Source organism: Thunnus thynnus, chromosome 6 (assembly GCF_963924715.1).
Source record: "Thunnus thynnus chromosome 6, fThuThy2.1, whole genome shotgun sequence".
Taxonomy (NCBI): Eukaryota; Metazoa; Chordata; class Actinopteri; order Scombriformes; family Scombridae; genus Thunnus; species Thunnus thynnus.
Genome location: NC_089522.1, coordinates 935,768 through 956,301, shown reverse-complemented (window position 1 = coordinate 956,301; position 20,534 = coordinate 935,768). Strand labels below are relative to the sequence as shown.

Here is a 20,534-nt window from a genome sequence, read left to right as displayed (position 1 = left end):
TGTTTAGTTTGCAGCTCAGCGTCCCTGGACATCAATAAATCTGTCACCAAAATGTCTCACTGGAGACTTCAACACTTAAGATGCAGTGTGTGTGCTTGGGTGTATCGACAACATTCATTCACAGGGTGTGTATGCTGACAGTGAGAGGAACAAAGAGTCCCAGTCACTGCTCCGTTGCTATGGAAATTCTTCAGTCTGACTTCAAAGGCTTCCTTTAGTCTCTCTAATCTAACTCTACATAGAGGTTAAGGCTTACTTTTATACATGAATTACAAACTTTTGGCTCTTTTATTTTATCTCCCTACTCTCTTTCATACGCAGCGCTCACAACCTGAGAGTAATCTGCAGTATTAAGTCAAATGAACTGTCAGGCTTTGGACAGGCTACAAAACACCAGGAAGTGCTTTTAGTTATGTTGTTCTCTCCTCGGGTTCAGGCGAGAGTTTTACAAGCACAAGTACTGATAAATAAGCAATGGATTAATTCACACAGACATTTTTAAGCTTTCATTTCCAGACTATCAGAGATCTATAAGCATAGTAGAGGCCTTGCTAATGTGTTTACATGTTTAATGTTCTACATTCATGCTAGCTGCTTTGTAAGGTTGTACTTTGCCACAGCAGTGCTTTGAGCTACATGCTAATGTCAGCGTGCTAACATGCTTACAATGAAAATATTAACATGCTGATGTTTAGAAGATAATGTACCCACAATGCAACTCGACTTGATTCACTTGACTTTACAGATTTGGGTGTGTTATGCTAGTAGTGGAGCTGCTAGCCTCCAGCAGAGATGAAGAACAGGTCACAGAGGTCTGATAACCTCACTTCTTTATAACTCCACACCTCCACATTTTCATCTCCAAACTTGTAGTCTTCAGACTACGGAAGAGGATAAGGGCCACATGTGAAACATTTATTTTTGGTGCCATTTTTCGGTGAGGGGGACGTGAAGTGAAAGTTAAGTTTAACTGGAGTTGATGACAACTACACCCGTTACTGTCACTGCAACAAAACCTTTATGAGTAAAAAGCCAATAAATACTTTATCAAACTACCTGTTTAAAAAGCACAAACATGTAGAAAAGTGATATTTTCAACTGCTTTGCCTGTAGCGTCTCATCCACCGCCAGTATTTTTTACACAACCACAGCGCATCACAACAAAAGCTGTCTGTATGTAGCCTAACTGTTTCTCTGAGTTTGCCACGTATCTTAACATTTGGCAAATTCTTCTCAACTTAGTTACTGGCTGAGACAAACCAGTACCTCCTCCTCTCTCCCAGTAGTACCTGCAGGCAGTGAATCAGGATGAAGGACTGACTGCACACACACACTGTACAGAGCCAGAAACAGGTTATAATATCAAAAAGGAAAAACTAAAAACTCATAACTCTAATACATTTTTCATACATGGCCATAATCCTCCTCTGTATCAGACCCAACTGACGCTGACTCAAGTGACATCACCTGAGGCAGTTTATCAGATTTCACACAGCTCCATCTGGAGACACACAAGGCTTTATCCACCTCATTAAATATATGCAGTAGAACTCCCCAACACTTGGAAACACTTTGATGTATTAACATGATCACTTGTATGTTTGGGACTGTGTGTATTTTCTTACATGTGAAGTGTCTGATGTCATGTTTTTTTTATCTGTAAAGTGTGCAGAGACTTTTGAAACTTAAGTTGATGATGTGTAAAATTGGTGTCTGTCAGTGATGTCCTTGACCCAGCTGGACTTCTCCCCACTGCTCAGTTTTGTTAGAGATGAGTGCTAATGTGATCCCAGAATCTCAGAGTCTGCTCAAACCTGGGATTTCATCACATTGTCATATTAAGAGTCGTCATCATGACATAACCGGCCTCAGATTTTGCACCAAAGAGGCCACACCTCTTTTTAAGGGCAAACAACAGACAGCCAGGATCATCAGAAATAAAAGGCTTCTATTTAAGGAGATTGTCAAACACACAACTACACTGCAGCCGCCAGACTGAACCCGGCACAGATGAAGATTGCATCATTTCTCTAGCTGTTTGTCATGTTGAAGCGCTGGTTGTGGAGGTCCAGCAGCCGACTGCAGCTGGGGAATAAAAGGATGAGAGGATGAAAAAGGCTTTTATCGATTGACAGTCCTGCCTTCAGCCCAGCAGACAGCATTACAGATCATATGAGTGCCTGGAAACTGAGCAGCCTAATATGCTGAGAAATGATGCTCTGTCTGATTTACCTCTGACAAAGAAAACTCATCAGAGCAGGCTGACCAATGACATCTACAGAGATCTGTGCAGTGATACTGGGTCATTACTGTAACAAAGGATAAGAGGATATAACAAAGAGGGATAGCAAATGAGCTCCTTTTTTTGTATTTCAAGTTTATTTATGACTTTAATAAGGAGCATTTCTTAAAAAGGATGTAAGAACTAGAGCACACTGTCATCTGCATAATGAACAACAATCACATAAAAATGCAAAAGAGTGACAAAATAAAAGAAAACAAATAAAAATAATTTAAAATGAAAACAAACCACCTCATACAAAAAAACATGTTCAAAATCATTGAAGAAAGCTGCAGTGAAAATGCTTCAACTATCTGTTGATGAAGATCATGTGATATGATCAAAAGCTCCACAACATATACTATACTATATATACTTGTTTTGTCAAGTACATGCAAACAGATAAGATGTAACTTCACATGAAACAAAGGACGTGGTTGTAACAGCATGCTGGCTCTACTCAGCCAATCAGGTTGAGCCTCGTCCATTTCCATCAGTATCAGTTGAGCTGTTTGTGACCACTGTGCCCAAAGGCAGCAGGATGAAAACGTTAGAGCAGATGATTTAAGCTGCGTCCCAAATCCACACTACATACATATTCAAAGCAGGTTTTGAATATATAAAATAAAATTAAAATGAAGTGTTCTCAAAACGTCACAGTGCATCCAAAAGAAGAGAGACTCTGGCCGTTGAATCGACAAGGCTGATTATATAAACCAATCATAGTTTCTGGTTTGGTTAGTTATTGGTTGCTCTACAGAAATATCAAAGTATTTCAGACACCGTATTTCCATGACATAGTTTGTCCACCAGAGAACACTGAGCAGTAAAATCTCCCTACATTGTGGGGTTATTGTTCTCCACACTCCATTGTGATGGGGGCCTGTTCACTAATCCTATACATTTTGGTTCAGATATAGACATTATGTAATTAATACTCAGCTTTTTTGCCGAATCATATGGTTGGCAAATCTTCAGAGGCCCAGTGCCAGACCGTGGCCCGGGGCCTGGGAGCCCCTGCTCTGATGGACACTATAGGTCAACAAATAACAGCCTGAAGGCCAATTTCCCTCATTGGGATACTTCAAAACTGTTAGGAATGTATCAGAAAGCTGCTGCAGATAGATAATCTCAATGTAAAAAGCAAATGTTGAAAATGTTTAACATGTACTAGTCAATACCCCATGTGGAGAGCAATATGATACTGTGTCTTCTGCTGCTACAGTGGAACCATGTGGCAGGTTTAGTCAACCTCGTTATTTCATTTTCACATGAATAAAAACAATTCATAACATACAGACGTGCAGTGAAGTGTGCACATGGCTGAGCCCTGTGGTAACGTCTGATGCTCGGACCCCTGCTGGAGGACGGAAAGATAAAAGCTGCCGTCCAACACAGACAGAAACAAGGAACAACTTTCTCCCCCACTCACCCATATTATTAAAGGACTAGAGAGCAATCAGAGCAGGCGTGTCTCTGTGTCAAAATGTAGAAAATATATAGAGATATTTAACGTTTATTTGGATGCAGATTGGCATCAAAATATGCTCTTTTTCCATCTAGGTAAGTGCAACGGAAAAAAAAGTGAAAATCTCATTCTATACTGTATCTCCCTTTTTTTTTTCTGTTGACTAAAAGACAAACAAATGGAATGGAAATGAAAAGCAAACCTCTATAGGTTAATATCTGGATGTCGTGAGCATCACTGGAGATATAAGTTTGTATGCATCCATTTATTCATTCTGATAACACATCTCTACTCAGCAAAAGTGGAAATTTGCTCGTTCCACCTCTCTCACAGCAGTCTGCATGAACCAGACTTTCTGTTTGCATTTTTTTTTTCTTGTGCCACAGGAGGCTGGTGTCAGTCATCTCCCTAATGGAGCGCCTGAACAGCCAGCGGGGACGACTGAATTCTACTTCATCACATGGGAGACAGGAGCTAAAGAGACCCCATTATGTCTAATGGGAGGGATCCACAAAGCAGCCTTCTCCACTGCAGCGTCAGGGGGAGATGGAGCAGGGTGGAGGAGGAGGAGGAGGGATGGAGGGAAAACGTGTAGACAGTGAGAGGAAAGAGAGGGATGGAGTGAGAGAAGGGAGGAGAAACCTGACCTACTTCTTCCTGGCTTATTTATATGCTGAGGACAACATAGTGAACCAACCAGACGCCTGGAAGCTGGCATAGCAACAACTGTCAGAGAAATCCCAGTCTGAAAACCAGCTGGTTAACAATACAAACACCTGCTGCTAAACTGTAGATTTATGTTCAAGCAACATCCAAAGACATCGGAAAAATTACAACCCTCTCTACTACAGCGCATATTTATACACAACAATATACTTCATAACAATATGTTTTATAGGAAACGTAACACCACTCAGAATACATTTTTTATTAACGTTAAACATCGACTGTCAACAGATTTCATTCATTTTCTAGGCAACTGAAGCATGCTAAAAGCTTTTCTGGATATATTTATGTTCGGGACGGATGGTGGAAGACTTCATTTAGATTAAATACAGGAAAGACTGCTGCAGACAGGGCCAAAGAGCATGTCACCCACTGCAACGATGTGTTTCTAATACAACAACAGAGCTCTACAGCTGTCTATATCAGACACACGGTACGTTAGAGCTGCAACGATTAGTTGATTCATCGATTCGTTGCGAATTATTAAATTCATTGCAAACTATTTTGATGATCAATTAATCATTTGGAGTCATTTTTTAGGAAGAACATTTCCAGCTTCAAAAATGTGAATATCTTCTGGTTCCTTTAGTCTCTATGACAGTAAACTGAATATTTTTGGGTTGTGGAATGTTTGTCGGAACAAAACCAGACATTTGAGGACGTCATCTTGGGCTTGGGGAAACGGTGATCGACATTTTTCACCATTTTCTGACATTTTATGGACCAAACAACTAATCAATTAATTGAGAACATAATCAACAGATGAATCGATGATGAAAATAATCTTTAGTTGCAGCCCTACACTATTTGTGATTGATCAGTTCATTGTTAGTTTGGCTCTCAGCAGCCACATCACAGTTTCATGTGAAACATCAGTGTTTCTCCGGTGGACACAGGATATCTGGTAGGAGCTGTTAGCTGATGCTAACATTTGCTCAGCTTGTTTCTCTGATAACTTAAGATACAGAAGTTCAGCAGGTTTTTCCAGGAGCCAAATTATTCTCCTCCTCTCCAAAAACAAACATACATGGGGATTAAAACTGGTGAAACCACTGAATAAAACAGTTTCACATTAAAAATCAGTGTTTCTCCAAAGCAGTTCGGTGGACACAGGACGTAAGGAGGGGCTGTTAGCTGAGCTGCTGCTAATGTTTGCTCAGCTTGTTTCTCTGATAACTTAAGATCCAGACGTCCGATGACTAAAATCCTTCATCCAGTTAAAAGATAAAGTTAAAAACAACCAAGATCTAAAAAAGTTTATGACAGTTATATTATGTTATAATATACTCTTTGGTAGACGCCATTGTGACGGACAACAGCAACGCTGACACATGCGTCTTGTGTGCGTATACTCTTTGGTAGAGGGGGAATGATGCTACTGACAGGCGACTATGGAGCTACTTTGTGTCTTTATCTATTTTTATTATATCAAAATAGATTTGGGAGCAAAACTATCAACATTGCAATCAAAGAATGTTTTATTACAAGTAAAATTAATTTGTGACTAAAATGCCAATCAAAAATTTTTGTTTGCAAATCCAAAAGTTTTGTTTGCAAATGTAACAGGATTAGAAATAATCTCTATTATGAATTTCTACACATAGATATGCCTGTCTTGTATGTACATAGTTTTGGAGTCCCCTGGTGGAATAATAGCTGCACAGATAGCGTTCCTCTCTGCGTGACTCAGCAAAGAAAGATACTTTCAAGCTGGAGGTGGGTACACATGAGCAATGCTGCAACCAATGTGTTTATGTTTAATCCTTTAAAATTGTACACTAGTAGCATGTAGTCAGAAAATGACGGATGTTTATGTGCAGGAATAGTAACTTTATCCACAAGTGCTTTGATTAGCATGTTGAGCTAATGCTAGTTAGCTAGCCTCGCACTTGCTGGCTTGCTCCGTGGTGTAATGTCTTCTAGTAATGATTTGAGATGGTCATCTTTCCACTCTTTGTTACACAGACTTGAACACTTGCAGTTGCATGACACACTGTTGACGGTGACTGTGTGTTGATGATTTTTGTACCAGTAAAGAGAAGTGTGTGTCCTGTGTGGCCGTGCTGTTTTGCGCTGAATCTCGTGGGCGGGGCCTATGCTGAAAGATGTAAGACACGTCTCTATTGGCCAGTCTCGATCGCAGTGACAGTTTGGCAACATCCACCAGATTCAGCTCAACAGCAAACAAAACCTTTGGATTCACAAACAAAAGTCTTTGATTCGAATTTTAATCACAAGTTTATTTTGTTTGCAATAAAACATTTTTTGATTGCAGTGTTGATAATTCTGATCTCGAACCTGTTCTGTCTGATTGCATAATAAAGACACAAAAGAACCTCAATAGACGACCAAATGAAACAGACCGTTAGCTTGATTAAAATTACTGATTTCTCTGGGTTTGAAAATTGTTGGAAACATTTGGGATAATGTAAGTACTGGTCTGGAAGTGGATTTGGAAAAACTTTGTCATAATTATTGCCTGATTTGTGTCCACTGGCAACCAAAATCTTTGGTATCAGAAGAGCAGATGAGTAGTATGTGAATGCATTTTGTATCAAAGCAACATAAAGTAGGAGAGCAGCAGTCCAGTCATTATGATTACACCTCTCTACAGCCCAGAGGTACGTCTGTACAACTGTCTACCTCAGGATGCGTCTTAATTGAATAATCCAGGCTCCACAGTGCTTCAGTAGTAATGACTGCTAGGAAGAGGTCTTGGACCAAAGTGCTGAGTCAGCATGTCAGCACACTCTGCTTATCCACTTTCTGGTCTAGACATGAAGAGCCATAGCACCCACGGGAGACGTTTCATCTCCAGACCTGCTTTCCTAACCAGGGAGACAGTCAGGATCTTCTAAACTCTCTTTCATACTGTAACCTTACAACTGGCAGGAATTTTGTTTGTGAATGTATGAAACAGTCTGAGCTAAATGTTTCCCCACAGACCTTCAGACTTTAAGGAAAACTGACATAATTCTTATGAAGCCTCATAATTCAGCTTTCTTTTGAGGTGTTCCCCTCAGGTCTCAGATTTATATATGCTGATTGAAATGTGCATTTTCCTTGTTGTCAACTTGAATATTTCTGCAAAAACATATGATAGAAAAACAATATTTAATATTTAATAAAGATACTACATGCTGAGAGAGCCAACACTTTCTTCTTCTTCAGTGGAAACACATTAGCTACTTAAAGCCTGATTGAAACATGCATTAATGTCTTTGTTCTTCTGGCTGTTGTGTATCACAGAACACTTTAAACACTGAAGTCCTGCTGCAGACAAGCAGAGCGAGCAGGTGGTGCCCTTAAACATCTTGGCAGGGAGCTGGTTGAAGCCCACATGTGCTTTCAGGTGCCTGGATGGAGCGTGGAGCTGTGAGCTAAGATGAGACAACTGCTAAACAAGCCATAACTAGGACACCATGAATTATGCATCAATATCCAGATAGCTTAGCTGGAGCAGTGACTTGATTACCTGTCATATATAATTCAACTGCAGTATGTTTATGACAGAGTGTGCTGTATACTCCGAGTCTGCACAGAAACAGAAAGAAGCTCATACTAATGTTGGTGATGGTGAATGATGATTATGAGCAACAGACTGTTTGCTGAACTGGAAATGATCATCATGCACCACTGGTTACGTGTAATATGGGCTGATGCACCACAGGACATGTGTTCAGTTAAAATTTCAATAGAGAAAATGTTGTTTCATTTTCTTGTATTAAATGTATCACTTTCTCTTACATATGATTACATGTCAACTTATCCATTAAGTCCCTTATCCCTTATCCATGACCATTCTGCAAAATCCAGAATTACATCCAAGAAAGAGAAAATAAAGTATGATTAAAGGAGAAAACAACCATTTTATACATCAAGTGTTTCCAGGTGTTGGGGAGCACCACTGCACATGTGAACAAAGTTGTATTTAAAGCCATTTGTGGCTCCAGAGAGAACTGTGTGAAATCTGACTGCTGTCAGTCGAGTTGTATTGTGGGTAATGTAGGCACCCCAGTTTGACAAGGAGGAACAATGCATGGAATAAAAAAAGATGATATCTCTGGTACTGCTGCATTTTGTTCCTTTTTTCAACTGTCCAACAATATATATTATATATATAGTTCATGTTAATAGAAGGTTAAATTGGTGGGGTACACTTTTTAAGGTTAGGCAACTAAAACACACACATAGAGAAGCTAGAATCAGGGAATTTGGGCATTTTTTCTTAAAAAAATACTCAAAACGATTAATCAATTGGCAAAATAGTTGGCAATTAATTTTATAGTTGGCAACTAATCGACTAATTGTTGCAGCTCTATGCTACTTCCTCCATTGGCTCTGATCGTACCACGTCATGGAGCATGGAAACGCCCAATATGAACGTAATTCCCAGAGTGACGCTGCTTCTGCAAACTCTGGTAACCGTACTGTAAAATAAATCACATTTTTGACATTTTTTGGGATGAAATCTTCAATGAAGTACAATCTTTTTACAGAGTTTACAACCACATGTCAGAGGTTTGGTCAGACTCCTTTTCCTGGTGAAGATTATTAAAGGTTGAAAAATCCAGAAAAAGTAAGAACGCGGAAGATTTTTTTTTTACTATTTCAAAAAAGAACTTTCACATAACCTATTTGATTTTCATCTCCCATTTTTTCAGTTATTCACATCTGGTGTGGTGCTCACTGACGGCTCTTTACTTGGATGGAAAAACAACCGAGCCAATCAGAGCATTGCAAACGGCGTTTAGAGTAGGAACGTCATTTTCTGTGCTGTAACATCCAGTTATTCAGCAACAAGCATGTGTTAGACCACTGCAGCTATACATGTTGTAGGCCAGTCTTCAACCAGCATGACAACAGCTAACTGATTATAAGGCTATAAATACAGACTCATGTCTCCAAGTTACATTTTAACATCTTAGTCTTCAGTTTTTAACAAACTTCACCCTAAAATAAACAAGCATCTCACATCATATCTAAAACCAAGTGAATCATAATTCCAGTATTCCCCAGTGAAGACAGGCTCCATTAACTGACTGAAGCATTGTTTTGGCATTACTGCATGTGCTTTCCTCCTGGGAGTGTGTATTAGTGAGATTTGAGGACACTCACCCTGTTAAAGCGCTTGGCCTGGAAGAGGTGCCCGTTGACTCGGTAGAGTTTCCTCCATCTTCTGGCCCCGCGGCGATAGATCGATTCTAGGAGAGAGAGGAAACAGTTGTAGAGTAGCAGCATGGTGAGGGACTAATGGGGAGGGGGGTAGAAGTGCGCTAAACTAGAGGGGAAGAGATGGAGTGAGAGAAAAGAGTGCAAGCTAAGGGAAATGTCCTGAGGCTGTACGGCTCTTCCTCCATGTGAGTTCAAGTGAGGCAAAGACAACCATCAGGTTCACTCACACATACACCACTCCCTCCCTCAGCAGCCTTTCACCCTCTCCCTTCATCTTTTTCCTCCTTCCTCTGCCTCCTCCCTTTCTACAGACCTCCATCCCATCTTTTCCTGTATCCCTGGTGATGAATGGACTTATTAGTGCTCCATAATGCCTTTTATTCAGATGAGACCATGAAGGTGTAGCTATTTATATCTGGACCACTGGGCATAAACATGTGCTCTACCGCCTGCTGGAACTGGGTGCTTCTGTCCTCATATTCAACTGTTTTAAAATGTCTGAAAGACAAACCACTCTCTCACAAAAGGTTTCATATCTGACACGTCTTCAACCCTCACGATAAGGGTTGTCTCAATAACCACAATACTGCAAAACTGCGCTATAGATGAGCCAACCACAGCAGAAGGAGAGCAACTGCCACAATCGCGCTACGTTCATGTTTGTTCTTTTTTCCTGAGGCTAGGCCCTTCTTGTTTTACACTTCAATGTGTGTATACTGAATGTTCAACGGCTCCCACAGTCCGATCCGTCACCAGCAGCTGTGGAGGATCCCGCCTACCGCACGCAACATCTGGCGTGCTGAGCACCAGGCATATTCAGACTAACACACCCTGATTTTCACAAAAAAACAACAACAACAAAAATGAAAACAGCACTTACACCGCATGGACCACAGATGGCGCTGTTGAGCCACCCTCAATCACCGCAGGGATAATTCCTTCACCACAACATCTTACAACGGTATTATAATAATTTCATATCAGTCAGCCAAGTGTGTGACTTTGACAGGGGAGACCGCTGTTCCTACAAGCTGTCAGCGGTGGTTTCTCTTAGACATGATCACAATCCAAGGAGTTTCACCATGACGACGAAGGTTTCATAACATTAATGAAGTAGCTGTTTTATCCCAAACCACAGAAAACAAGTCATACAAATCATTTTTGTAACACTGATTTGTAATACTTTTGGATGGCACAGACAAACAATGCTGTTTTTCAAGGCGAGGGTTGTGTTTACATGCACTTAAAGGACCAGTGTGAAGGATTTAGTGACATCTAGCTGTGAGGTTGCAGATTACAACCAACTGAATAACCCTCCCCTCTCCCTCCCCTTCCAAGCATGTAGGAGAATCTACAGTGGCTGCCAAACTCACAAAAAACTCAAAAGGTCCTCTCTAGAGCCAGTTTTTGGTTTGTCCGTTCTGGGCTACTGTAGAAACATGGTGGTGCAACATGGCGGCTCCGTGGAAGAGGACCTGCTCCCTCTGATATAAAAGGCTCATTCTAAGCTAAAGAAAACACAACGATTCTTATTTTCAGGTGATTATACACTAATTAAAACATACTTATGAATATTATATCCCATTTCTGCCAAGTCTGTTCTGCTAGATGCCACTAAATTCTACACACTGCACCTTTAAGTAACCTGGTTACTCTAAATGTATATATGCAGCAGATCAGTAGCAAGATGTCTCGTCTGCCCCTGACCTTATTTCAGAAGTTTACTTATTTTAGCTGTAGCCTGTTAGTGTTATAAGATGCTGCTTTATGACTTTTTATGGTATTATTTTGATGTGTGTGTGTGTGTGTGTTGGAGCAGACAGACAGAACTAGTCCTCACAGCCCAAAAATGTCTGAATTTAACAAATAGTCAAATGTTAAAGTGACTTTGTGAGGAAGCTTAGTCAGAGGGTCGAGGAAGGTGAAAGGAGGCAAACTCAGACTTGTTCAATGACTAAAACTCAGGGAACTCGGAAAACTCAACTCAACAAATTTAGGCATGATCACGTGCACACAGCTCCACAGACGTCCTCTTTTCTATCTGCTCCCCCTCAAACCAACAACTCTCTCCCCTTAAACAGGCTCTCCAACCTGTTCAGGCAGAACCATGTTTCTTACAGGGGTCTCCCTTCCTTTATACCAACAACTGCTATATGACAATGTCACTTGTATCACTTAACATTGTTTACACACTTTATCCACTCAATACTCCTCCCCATCAGCCAAAACGGAATACAAATCACACAAATACCAAACCACACATTTAACTAATTTAAGAAATCCCCCCATACTTGGTCCAACCCATGACATCATCAGTGATATCAGCAAGAGCTTAAAAGTAGGAAGTTGTTGTATGACTCCCATGGTGCTGCTGCTCAGCCTTCTGTTGATTTCTCCCAGTGGTCACTCGTAGTACTGCAGCAAAAAAAACCCCAGTGACCCAAAAAGCATTTCCCCCATAGACCACCATTATAAAAGACACGTCTGTAAAACTGTTGACAGGACACCTCCAACTGCAAACAAGGTCAGTAATGATTCTTTTTATTTTTTATTTTTAATCTATCAGGGTTTAATATTTATAAAACTTTCCTTGAGCTAAGAAAAGTGGTTTTAAAATCTGTGATGTCATCACAATGTAAAGTCTATGGACCGAGCGGGAACTTGTGGGCGGAGCCAGTGGGACAAAAACACTACTGCGCATATTCACTGGGCCACACATCTGGAAGTTAACCCATAAACTAGAAACTCTTTTGGCTTATGTGCCAGGTGAGTAATTTACATTCCAGTGAATAGTCGTTGTGTTGAGTCCGGTATGCAGTTCTTATATAATACATCCATGGTGAGTATGGTGACACAACAAGATAAATACATAAATTAAATACTTGTCTTGATTAAACCAGAAATGCAGATGTAAATAGTATGTATGTATGTATGGATAGTATGTGAAAGCAACGCTACAAATAGCAACGTTATACTGGCTAAAAACAGTTGCTATACTGGCTAAAGCTGCTTGCTTCTCTGTTGTACCACGCCATTATTTGTGGAAATGTTTATACACTCGTCCCTGTGTTTCACTGCATAGACATCTATCTCCACTGATGTTCAGGTGGAGTAAGCATGTGTTGCCAGGTTTGGAAAATACCAGAATGTTGTGTATATCACAAATCCTTGCTATTTTTCAGATATGTGGTTCTGTTTTGGGTTGTGTTCCAGTCTGACATTTTTCTTTGGATCTAGTTTCGGTTATAATAAATCTTTATTCAACCACAGGTTTTAAAGCCTCTTGGTTGTGCTTCTGTTCCCTGTATTTGGCCTCGAATTAGCCTTGAATTACACCTGAATTACAAGGTTGGGTTTTCTGTTCATCTTAGTTTCTCGGCTCCTGTCTTATTTGGGGGAGGCCACACAGTCTAGAAATGCCAATTTGTCGTGATGCATCTCCTCCTTTGTGAAACCAATGTTTCCATCTGTTGAGTTTAGTGTGATGTGAGCCAGTGGCTTGTATCTGAAACCTCTCTCTCCATGTGCTCTGTGTATGATTCATGGGGATACAGTTTTTTGCAACAGTCTTGTATTGAATTTTTAACTGAGATGTTTGAGCTGCCTGATGCCCCAATCACCAAAGAGAATATCTTATTCTTAAGATGTAATTTTGAGTCTAATTAATGCATTATTTAGTTCTATATCGGCATGGTTCACTTCAATGATGAGTTGCCTCTTTGAGCTTCAGTGTTATGTTGCCTCAAAACCTTCGTTGAAAGTACTGAACTACTACATTATCTTTTAATAGTTCAGTACTTTGTTAATACAATTATCAAATGTAGCGCTGGGCAAAATAACCATTATACATCTGCATTCTAGCTAAACAACCTGTGATACATTACTGGCCAGCTCAGTCCAGTCTAGACGTCCATCGCCTATGTCAAAGGGTACAATGGGTATAATCATTACTGTAGCTAGCATCATGTCTGTTGTTCATGTTACTTAATCACAGTCTGCTGCTGTTCCAGAGTGCAGATTAGATCTAAATTCAGCATATGAAATGATGACTCAACAAGAAGTGGCGGGGTAACAAGCGATTATTACGGGAAATGATTATAGGCAACCATTATATTTCTATTAGCAGCAGGAAATTTTGATTTCAGGGTGTTACATTAGATAGAGCTTTAAAAAGAAACAATTGAATTTGATTTGCTACAGCAGAGCAAACAGTGCTGGACATCAAGAGCAGTTGTGTTGCTCACTATGATGAAGAGGGTTACACACATGAATGGATTTGTCGATGTGTGACCAAATGGACGTTACACAGTCAGCAGACAGCATCACTGATATGATGGAACTGGTCGACACTACAGTCATATTTAACCTGAACTCAATCAGCTGTGTCCACAGACATGCTTCCACTAGCTTTATCCAGACTATTATAGAGTTTGAGTGTCAAATTGTCTAAAAGGCTGTTTTACACACCTATAAGCTCTACAACCTCGGCTGAACATCCTCAACTTCTGACTCGCTACATGAAGGGAACTAATTCCTGCAGCGGCTCTGAACCTTGACATTGGATTGTCCCTTTGTTGCCATGTAAACACAAAGAGTGCAGCATCAGCTCCGATCACAGCTGCTCCCAGCAGCTCGAGTGTTGTTTGTAAGGTCTTGTACACAGCAGCAGTAGTCCTGACAAACTGAACATGATGGAGTATCTCTGCTTATGTAGCCGACACACTGTAACAAAGATATTTCATCAACCTTCAGTACACCTGAGTGTGGGTGCTGGAAATGGCTGGAAGAGGTATTTACATGAGGTCAGCAGCAACACTTGACACATTTTCATCAGTACTGACTGATACACATATTGCCATAAATAATCAGTCAGTTTCCATACAGTATATTTCCTCTTGTTGGTGGTTAAACAGCATCAAGCTTTGCCGTCCTGACTGACACAAATTATTCACTAGCTCTCCCAGTGCCTCCCCGCCTGTACTGGTTTTCCAGTCTGGTTAGTTGCTCTAGTAATGGGTGCGGCTGCGGTATCCTCCTCCACTCACTAATTTTTTTTTTTGCCTCTGTTGCTATGGTAGCCACAACCCACCATATACCAGCTATTATTAGTGAGGACGTCAGGATGACATTGTCTACAAATAAAAGTGAATCTTGACAAAAATTCTTCCTTCTCCTCCTCTGAATAAATGATGTCACCGTTGTGTGGATGAGGCTGAACATACAGAACTGTAAATCACATGTGCTGTTTATCTCTGAGCGACGGCTGCAGTGCTGTGGTTAAATTTTCATGCCTCGGGGTGAACTCTTGTTCCGGATGGGGAACTTACTTCATGTTTAATGTTTAAGCTAATAATCTTTTCTTCTTTCTCTATCTCCACCCTCGGCTATGTGGAATGTGCAATCCTCACATTATTTGAGCCAAAAAATATATGTTGCTTTTTTTTTTGGCAAGAAATACTGATAAAGCAGATTGAGACTGCCAAAAGTTGTTCTCATCTCTGTATGCAAACTAGTAAGTCAGTAAGTTTTTTGCTTAAAACAAAGACAAACATCAGATAAAACACACAGGCATAAAACACAAGTTACAACAAAATATATCCCATGCTGCCTGAATGCCTTCTGAACAGACGGCTTTTAACAGAAAGGCTTTTAAACACTGGTTCATGAGGTGCTGACGGGGGATTAAAGGGCAGAGCCAAAAACTCCTGTCAGACTGGTAACATGGTTACAGAGGTAGCATCGACACGGAGGTCTACGCTTTGAATGTTGACTCAACAGCTATACATTCAGCCTTTTTGCACCATGATGAGCGAGTGTGATCCCAGTATCTTTCAATCTTTCAGGGCTGTGGAGATCGGAAAGAAAAGCGAGCAGGGAGGAGACACAAAGAGGCTCTGCTCTTTAGGGGTCTCATCTGTGAATTCCCTCTAATCCTGTTAACTCAAGGCCTCTAAAGGAAAGTGCCGCCTGCCTCGGAGAGTCACTGCAGCGTGTTTCCATAGTTACCCAGTTTTTCTTCTCCTGTGCCCGTACTAGTGGGTGAGTGAGGGCGATTGGGGGGAGACACAATGTGCCACTGATTCACCGCGTGTGTGGAATAGAAGGAACCTGTACAACACTCGCTCAGTCTCCGCGGTAACGCTAAATACAGTTATTAATTCCAACAGACGTATTGACAAAGTGTTTAATCACAGCTCTTAGCTCAACGTATTTAATCTGAGTGTTAATGAAAAGATGAAGAAGTTTAAATATGTGAGTAAATTATTTGCACTTTAATATGCATTAGGCAGCCGTGCAAATCCTCTTTATTAGTGTCTAATATAAAAGCACCTTTTTAATAGTATTAATATAAAACATTCAATAGAAAAGACATTAGCTAGCAGAAATCCCAATATCACATTATTATTATTGAAGTATGAAGAATACTGTTTGACTATCATGTATAAATGAATGAATACATTTATTAAGTACTTGAGAAATGGATTCATTGAAGTCACATGAAAATGAATTGATATACACAGTATTTTATACATAAATGTATGTATATTCTGGTCTACTTTCTTAAATTAGTAATAAATTGTAAACTGGTCGTGGTATATTATGATTATATCACAGCTACATTTTCAGATCGGGTCTTTTTTTACATTCATTTATGGATTCTGGGGTTCTGGTAGATTTTCCAAGTGACCTTTATAAACAAGTGTTTGAACACCAACAGCAGAATGTGATATGATGTAAATGTTGGATATTGCTAAGAGGATTATTAAAATCTGAATGTAGAAATGTTCAGTACTGATTACAGTGTTTTGATTTGGAATTAAAATGCTAACCTCAGATCTCACTTCACTCTGGTGTTCATGGTAACAGTTGGAGTCTTGAGATTGAAAGTAATGCATTCAGGATGATTAAATATTCAGAATTTGACTGGTGCTGATGAATTTCTGAGACTACTTGTGCTTTTTTCTTTGAAGCTGGAGCTAAAGCGGGTTTTCAGATTCACCCCACAGAACTGTAGCTTCAAAGAACAAACCTGAGTTTTAAATAAGAACAACAGCCCGACTGATCTCATGGCCCCGGGTGTACCAGGAGCACGTCTTTAGATGGGGCCGCTATGTTCGAAGTGTAAATTCACACACCAAATAAGATTCCAGAGAGGAGGAGTGTTGCTGTAGGGGAGCGACAGATGCATACCGTAGATATACAGCCAAAGGCAAGCGAACACTTAGAAGAAGTATGAGCATGAGTATGATTTTATGACTGCCAGTAATTTCTACTGTGAGTCATCATGATACTGTAAATCTACCACAATATTGATCCAAATATTGGTCAGTGTCACAACTCAAGAAAAATACCCCAGAGGGATTTCCCAGCCTCATCAATCCCTTCATGTCTTACACACAATAATCAGATGATCAATCCCAACACAGATAATGACCCCATCTTTAATCCCTCCTGGTCATAACAGATGTTATTGCTTCCTGCATCCAATTAAAAAACAATTTCTAAAAAGGGGGGGGATCAGATCTCATTTATAGCTCAGTGAGATCGTCCTTGCAGCCTGAAGGAGATGCAAACAAGAAAAGCTTGCGACACACCGCTCACACTTGACTAGCAGACCTTCAAAGAGCTGACCTATTACAACATCCCTCTCCGGAGAACCACGAGTGTTGCATTGCCCCATTTTTCTGCCAAGGTGCCAGAATGAGAGTAAGAAAGACGCAGAGAGAGAAGGAACAAAGCAGGCTAGTCAAACAGCTTCTCAGATGATAGATCAAAACACAATACTACACCTCCGGATGCAAAGGCCAACGCGCACAGTCCTGCCATTTTGTCCTGTGAGGGTATAAAGAAGAGCAGACGGCCTGCTGGTGATAAACTGTAGCCTGTGTGTGGAGCTGTGCAGCAGAAGAACAGGGTGGTACTACCAAATCTCTCCAAGACAGGACATTTACGAGGGCTTGACTCATTTCCAGACATTGTTCCTCTCACTCACAGGAAAGTAACAGCATACAAGTTGCTACCAACAACACCCACCCCCTACTTTAAATACCCTTCCAAAAAAAAAGAAAGCACAAAGCCTCAAGACCGAGAATACACTGTACTGCATGCTTTCAATCAGTTCTTCAGAAATCAGCAGCAATTAGCAGTGTGAGCCAGCATGTATTAATTTGTGGGGGAGATATCAAAGTCTATAGCACTTGTTAACTTTTGCAGAGTGCAGAGTTATTTTCTGGACACTCTGTTCCTGCTGCCACATTTTAAGGGCTATTACATAAAGCAAGGTTACAGCAAGCCTCCACTTCCAAAGAAGCTAAGAGGGATCAATGAAACAGCCCTGAGGCATTTTTAGACACAATTAGACCTCTATGATAGGGGGATGCTCAATAGTGCCATGACTAACTCTGTTAGTTTGACTTTTAATTAAAGCAGTTATTCAATTGTCCTTTTAATCATCCCAGTTCCAGATAAAGAGGCAGAGCAAAGGACGGACATCATAAAGTGCATGAAATTACAAAAGACGTCCAATTTACAGAGAGCATCTCTGACATCTGATCTGGATCCTGGAGTCATGTAAAGGTGTTTTCTGGAAAGGTTAAGGTAGGTGTTTGACATGTGTGACAGTGACGGCGTGTGGCATCCCCGAGACTGCAAACAAGTCACTGTCACATGTTGATGAGTCAGCCACTCTAGGTGACACCATGGCAACAGATCTTTCACCGTGTTACCCCTGCATCCATATCAGACCAGGGCCAGATGAGCTGAGGATGAGAATAAACACTGTAACAGGCTCAGCAGCCGACGTACATCTATACCAACTACTGTTGTAAACTAGTCTTCCTCACCTTCCTCTCAAGCAGCATACGATTTCTCCAACCACAGATTTTGTTATTGGCAAATATCTAGATTATTATTTATTTTTTATTTAACAAAGTTGGATGTTTTTTGAAGAACGTTCCACTAACAGTTTTTGCTGTCGACCAAACAAATATCAAAACAACATTTAAAATAAAGACACCTGTTGAGAGGCCTTCATGCATCGATACATTGTTAACGGATCACACTGTAGTCTTGTTTTGTTTTGTATTATTGCTGAAGTATTATTATCAGCAGAAGTAATATTAGTAATAGTAACTGTATTATTATTACTGGATTATTTTAGTTTCCCTCGGTGGTCTAAATTCTGTATAATTATGAAGATAAATGACCTGTTAATGAATAATTTAGCAACATCAAACAAACCAAAGTACTGATTTTGGACTGATATTAATCTGATGTACTGATGTTAACTCACATCACTTCAACTACTTTATTAAACTCAGAAGTGAAGTCAGGTTGAGTTTAGTGTAATTAGTGAGTGAGATGACGACACCATCGACACACTGCTGCAACACTTCTATCTGTTTCCTGTCTTCACTCACAATGCATGTATGTTTATATGAATATGAAATAGTGCTGCAACTAATGATTATTTTCATTATTGATTAATCTGCCCATTATTTTATTGATTAATTGTTTCATCGTTTTGTCTATAAAACGGCAGAAAACTGTCTTGGTGCTCATGGTGACGTCTTTAAATGTCTGATCAACAGTCCAACCAAAATAATCTGTTTACCATCATTACTAAAACAATTAGGTGATTGTCAAAATAGTTGCCAATTATTTTCTGCCAATCAACTAATTGATTAATTGAATCATAAACAAATAAAAAAACAAACAAAACAAAACACCTACTGCACAACACTGATTATGAAAAAAGTGAACATTTCTCTACTACTGAATCAATTCCATCCTTTCATCTCTGACTCTGATTCCTTTGGCTTCTTCTGTCTAATAATATCAATAATCTGCTCTCCAATATTCTGAGATAATATTGTTATATGCATTGTAGTGACACCTCCCCTTAATATCCGCCTTATATTTTGATGTACTCTGAAGAATTAAAGCAGAGATGAAACAACACATATGTAACTAACACTGCACGAGGTTTCTCTGAGGTACTTATATAATCAGACTGGTTGCTGCTTAAGTCTTGATCACATTTCCATCACTCTTCTGTGTGCCGGTCCCTTCACTGAGCTCAGGATGTTTCTTTTGCGTGTCCTTCTTTTGTTTTAACACTGACAACATGCACTCTCACACACCACTGATCCTGACATTCGCACCCTATCGCAATAATCATAATTTACTTTAAATTTCAGTGTGTTACTGCTAAGTTTGGTGAGCATCTCCCTCTTTTGTTGTGGCTCATGAGCCAGTCATAACAAACTGGGGGCTCGTCTGTTTTGAATAGAAAGCCAGGAAGTTTTTGTGGGCTTTTCCTTTTCTTTTTCTGTAAGTGAATTAGTCTTTGTTAATCTGGTCGCGTGCTTTGTTTGCATAAGAGCATGTGTCAGTCCAGTTTGCCTGGCTGTGTGTGGGGAAAGCCTTTGATGAGGAAAGTGGGCTCTCATATGAAACTGACATCACATGTGAGGGATTCCCTCTGGTTACATAGGTAGCCTAATGGGAGATATACTCCCAGTTCTCTTGTTTGCGGTTGAAGGGAATTGGGATTTGTCAAAGGTTGGGGGGTGATAGTGTTGGGCTACAGCGGTTAGAGCTACATTTGTTTGGGACTTCCGTGGCTCTGGGGACTGCCAGTTTTCTGGTCGCCTTTCTCGGTCCAAAGGGCTTTGAGTGCGTAAGCAGCTGCCACTACACCTCATGAAGACCAGGGGGGAGTTATGTAGCCAGATTTGTTGGCAGTCAGATAGGAAGGAAGATCAGTTCGGAAGCTGCTTATTCCTCTTGTGTGCACTGGTGGGTCTTAACACGTTTCATTCCTCTGTTCTCCTGTGTGGTTGCAATTATTGGTAAAGTATGGAGGAACCTGTAAGTAGAGGT

General features: G+C 40.3%; 1 protein-coding gene across 3 annotated transcripts in view; it reads right to left on the bottom strand.

The window, feature by feature from the left end:
* prkcz (protein kinase C, zeta) overlaps window positions 1-20,534 on the bottom strand; it is a 135,940-nt gene that overhangs the window by 55,056 nt on the left and 60,350 nt on the right. For 2 of the 3 annotated variants that reach the window (XM_067591195.1, XM_067591197.1), the window contains one exon: window positions 9,594-9,679. In XM_067591195.1, the coding sequence (XP_067447296.1) occupies window positions 9,594-9,679 (86 nt within the window). Of the gene's footprint in view, window positions 1-9,593; window positions 9,680-17,440; window positions 17,643-20,534 lie in introns of those variants that run through there. The other variant, XM_067591196.1, reaches the window with a different exon arrangement.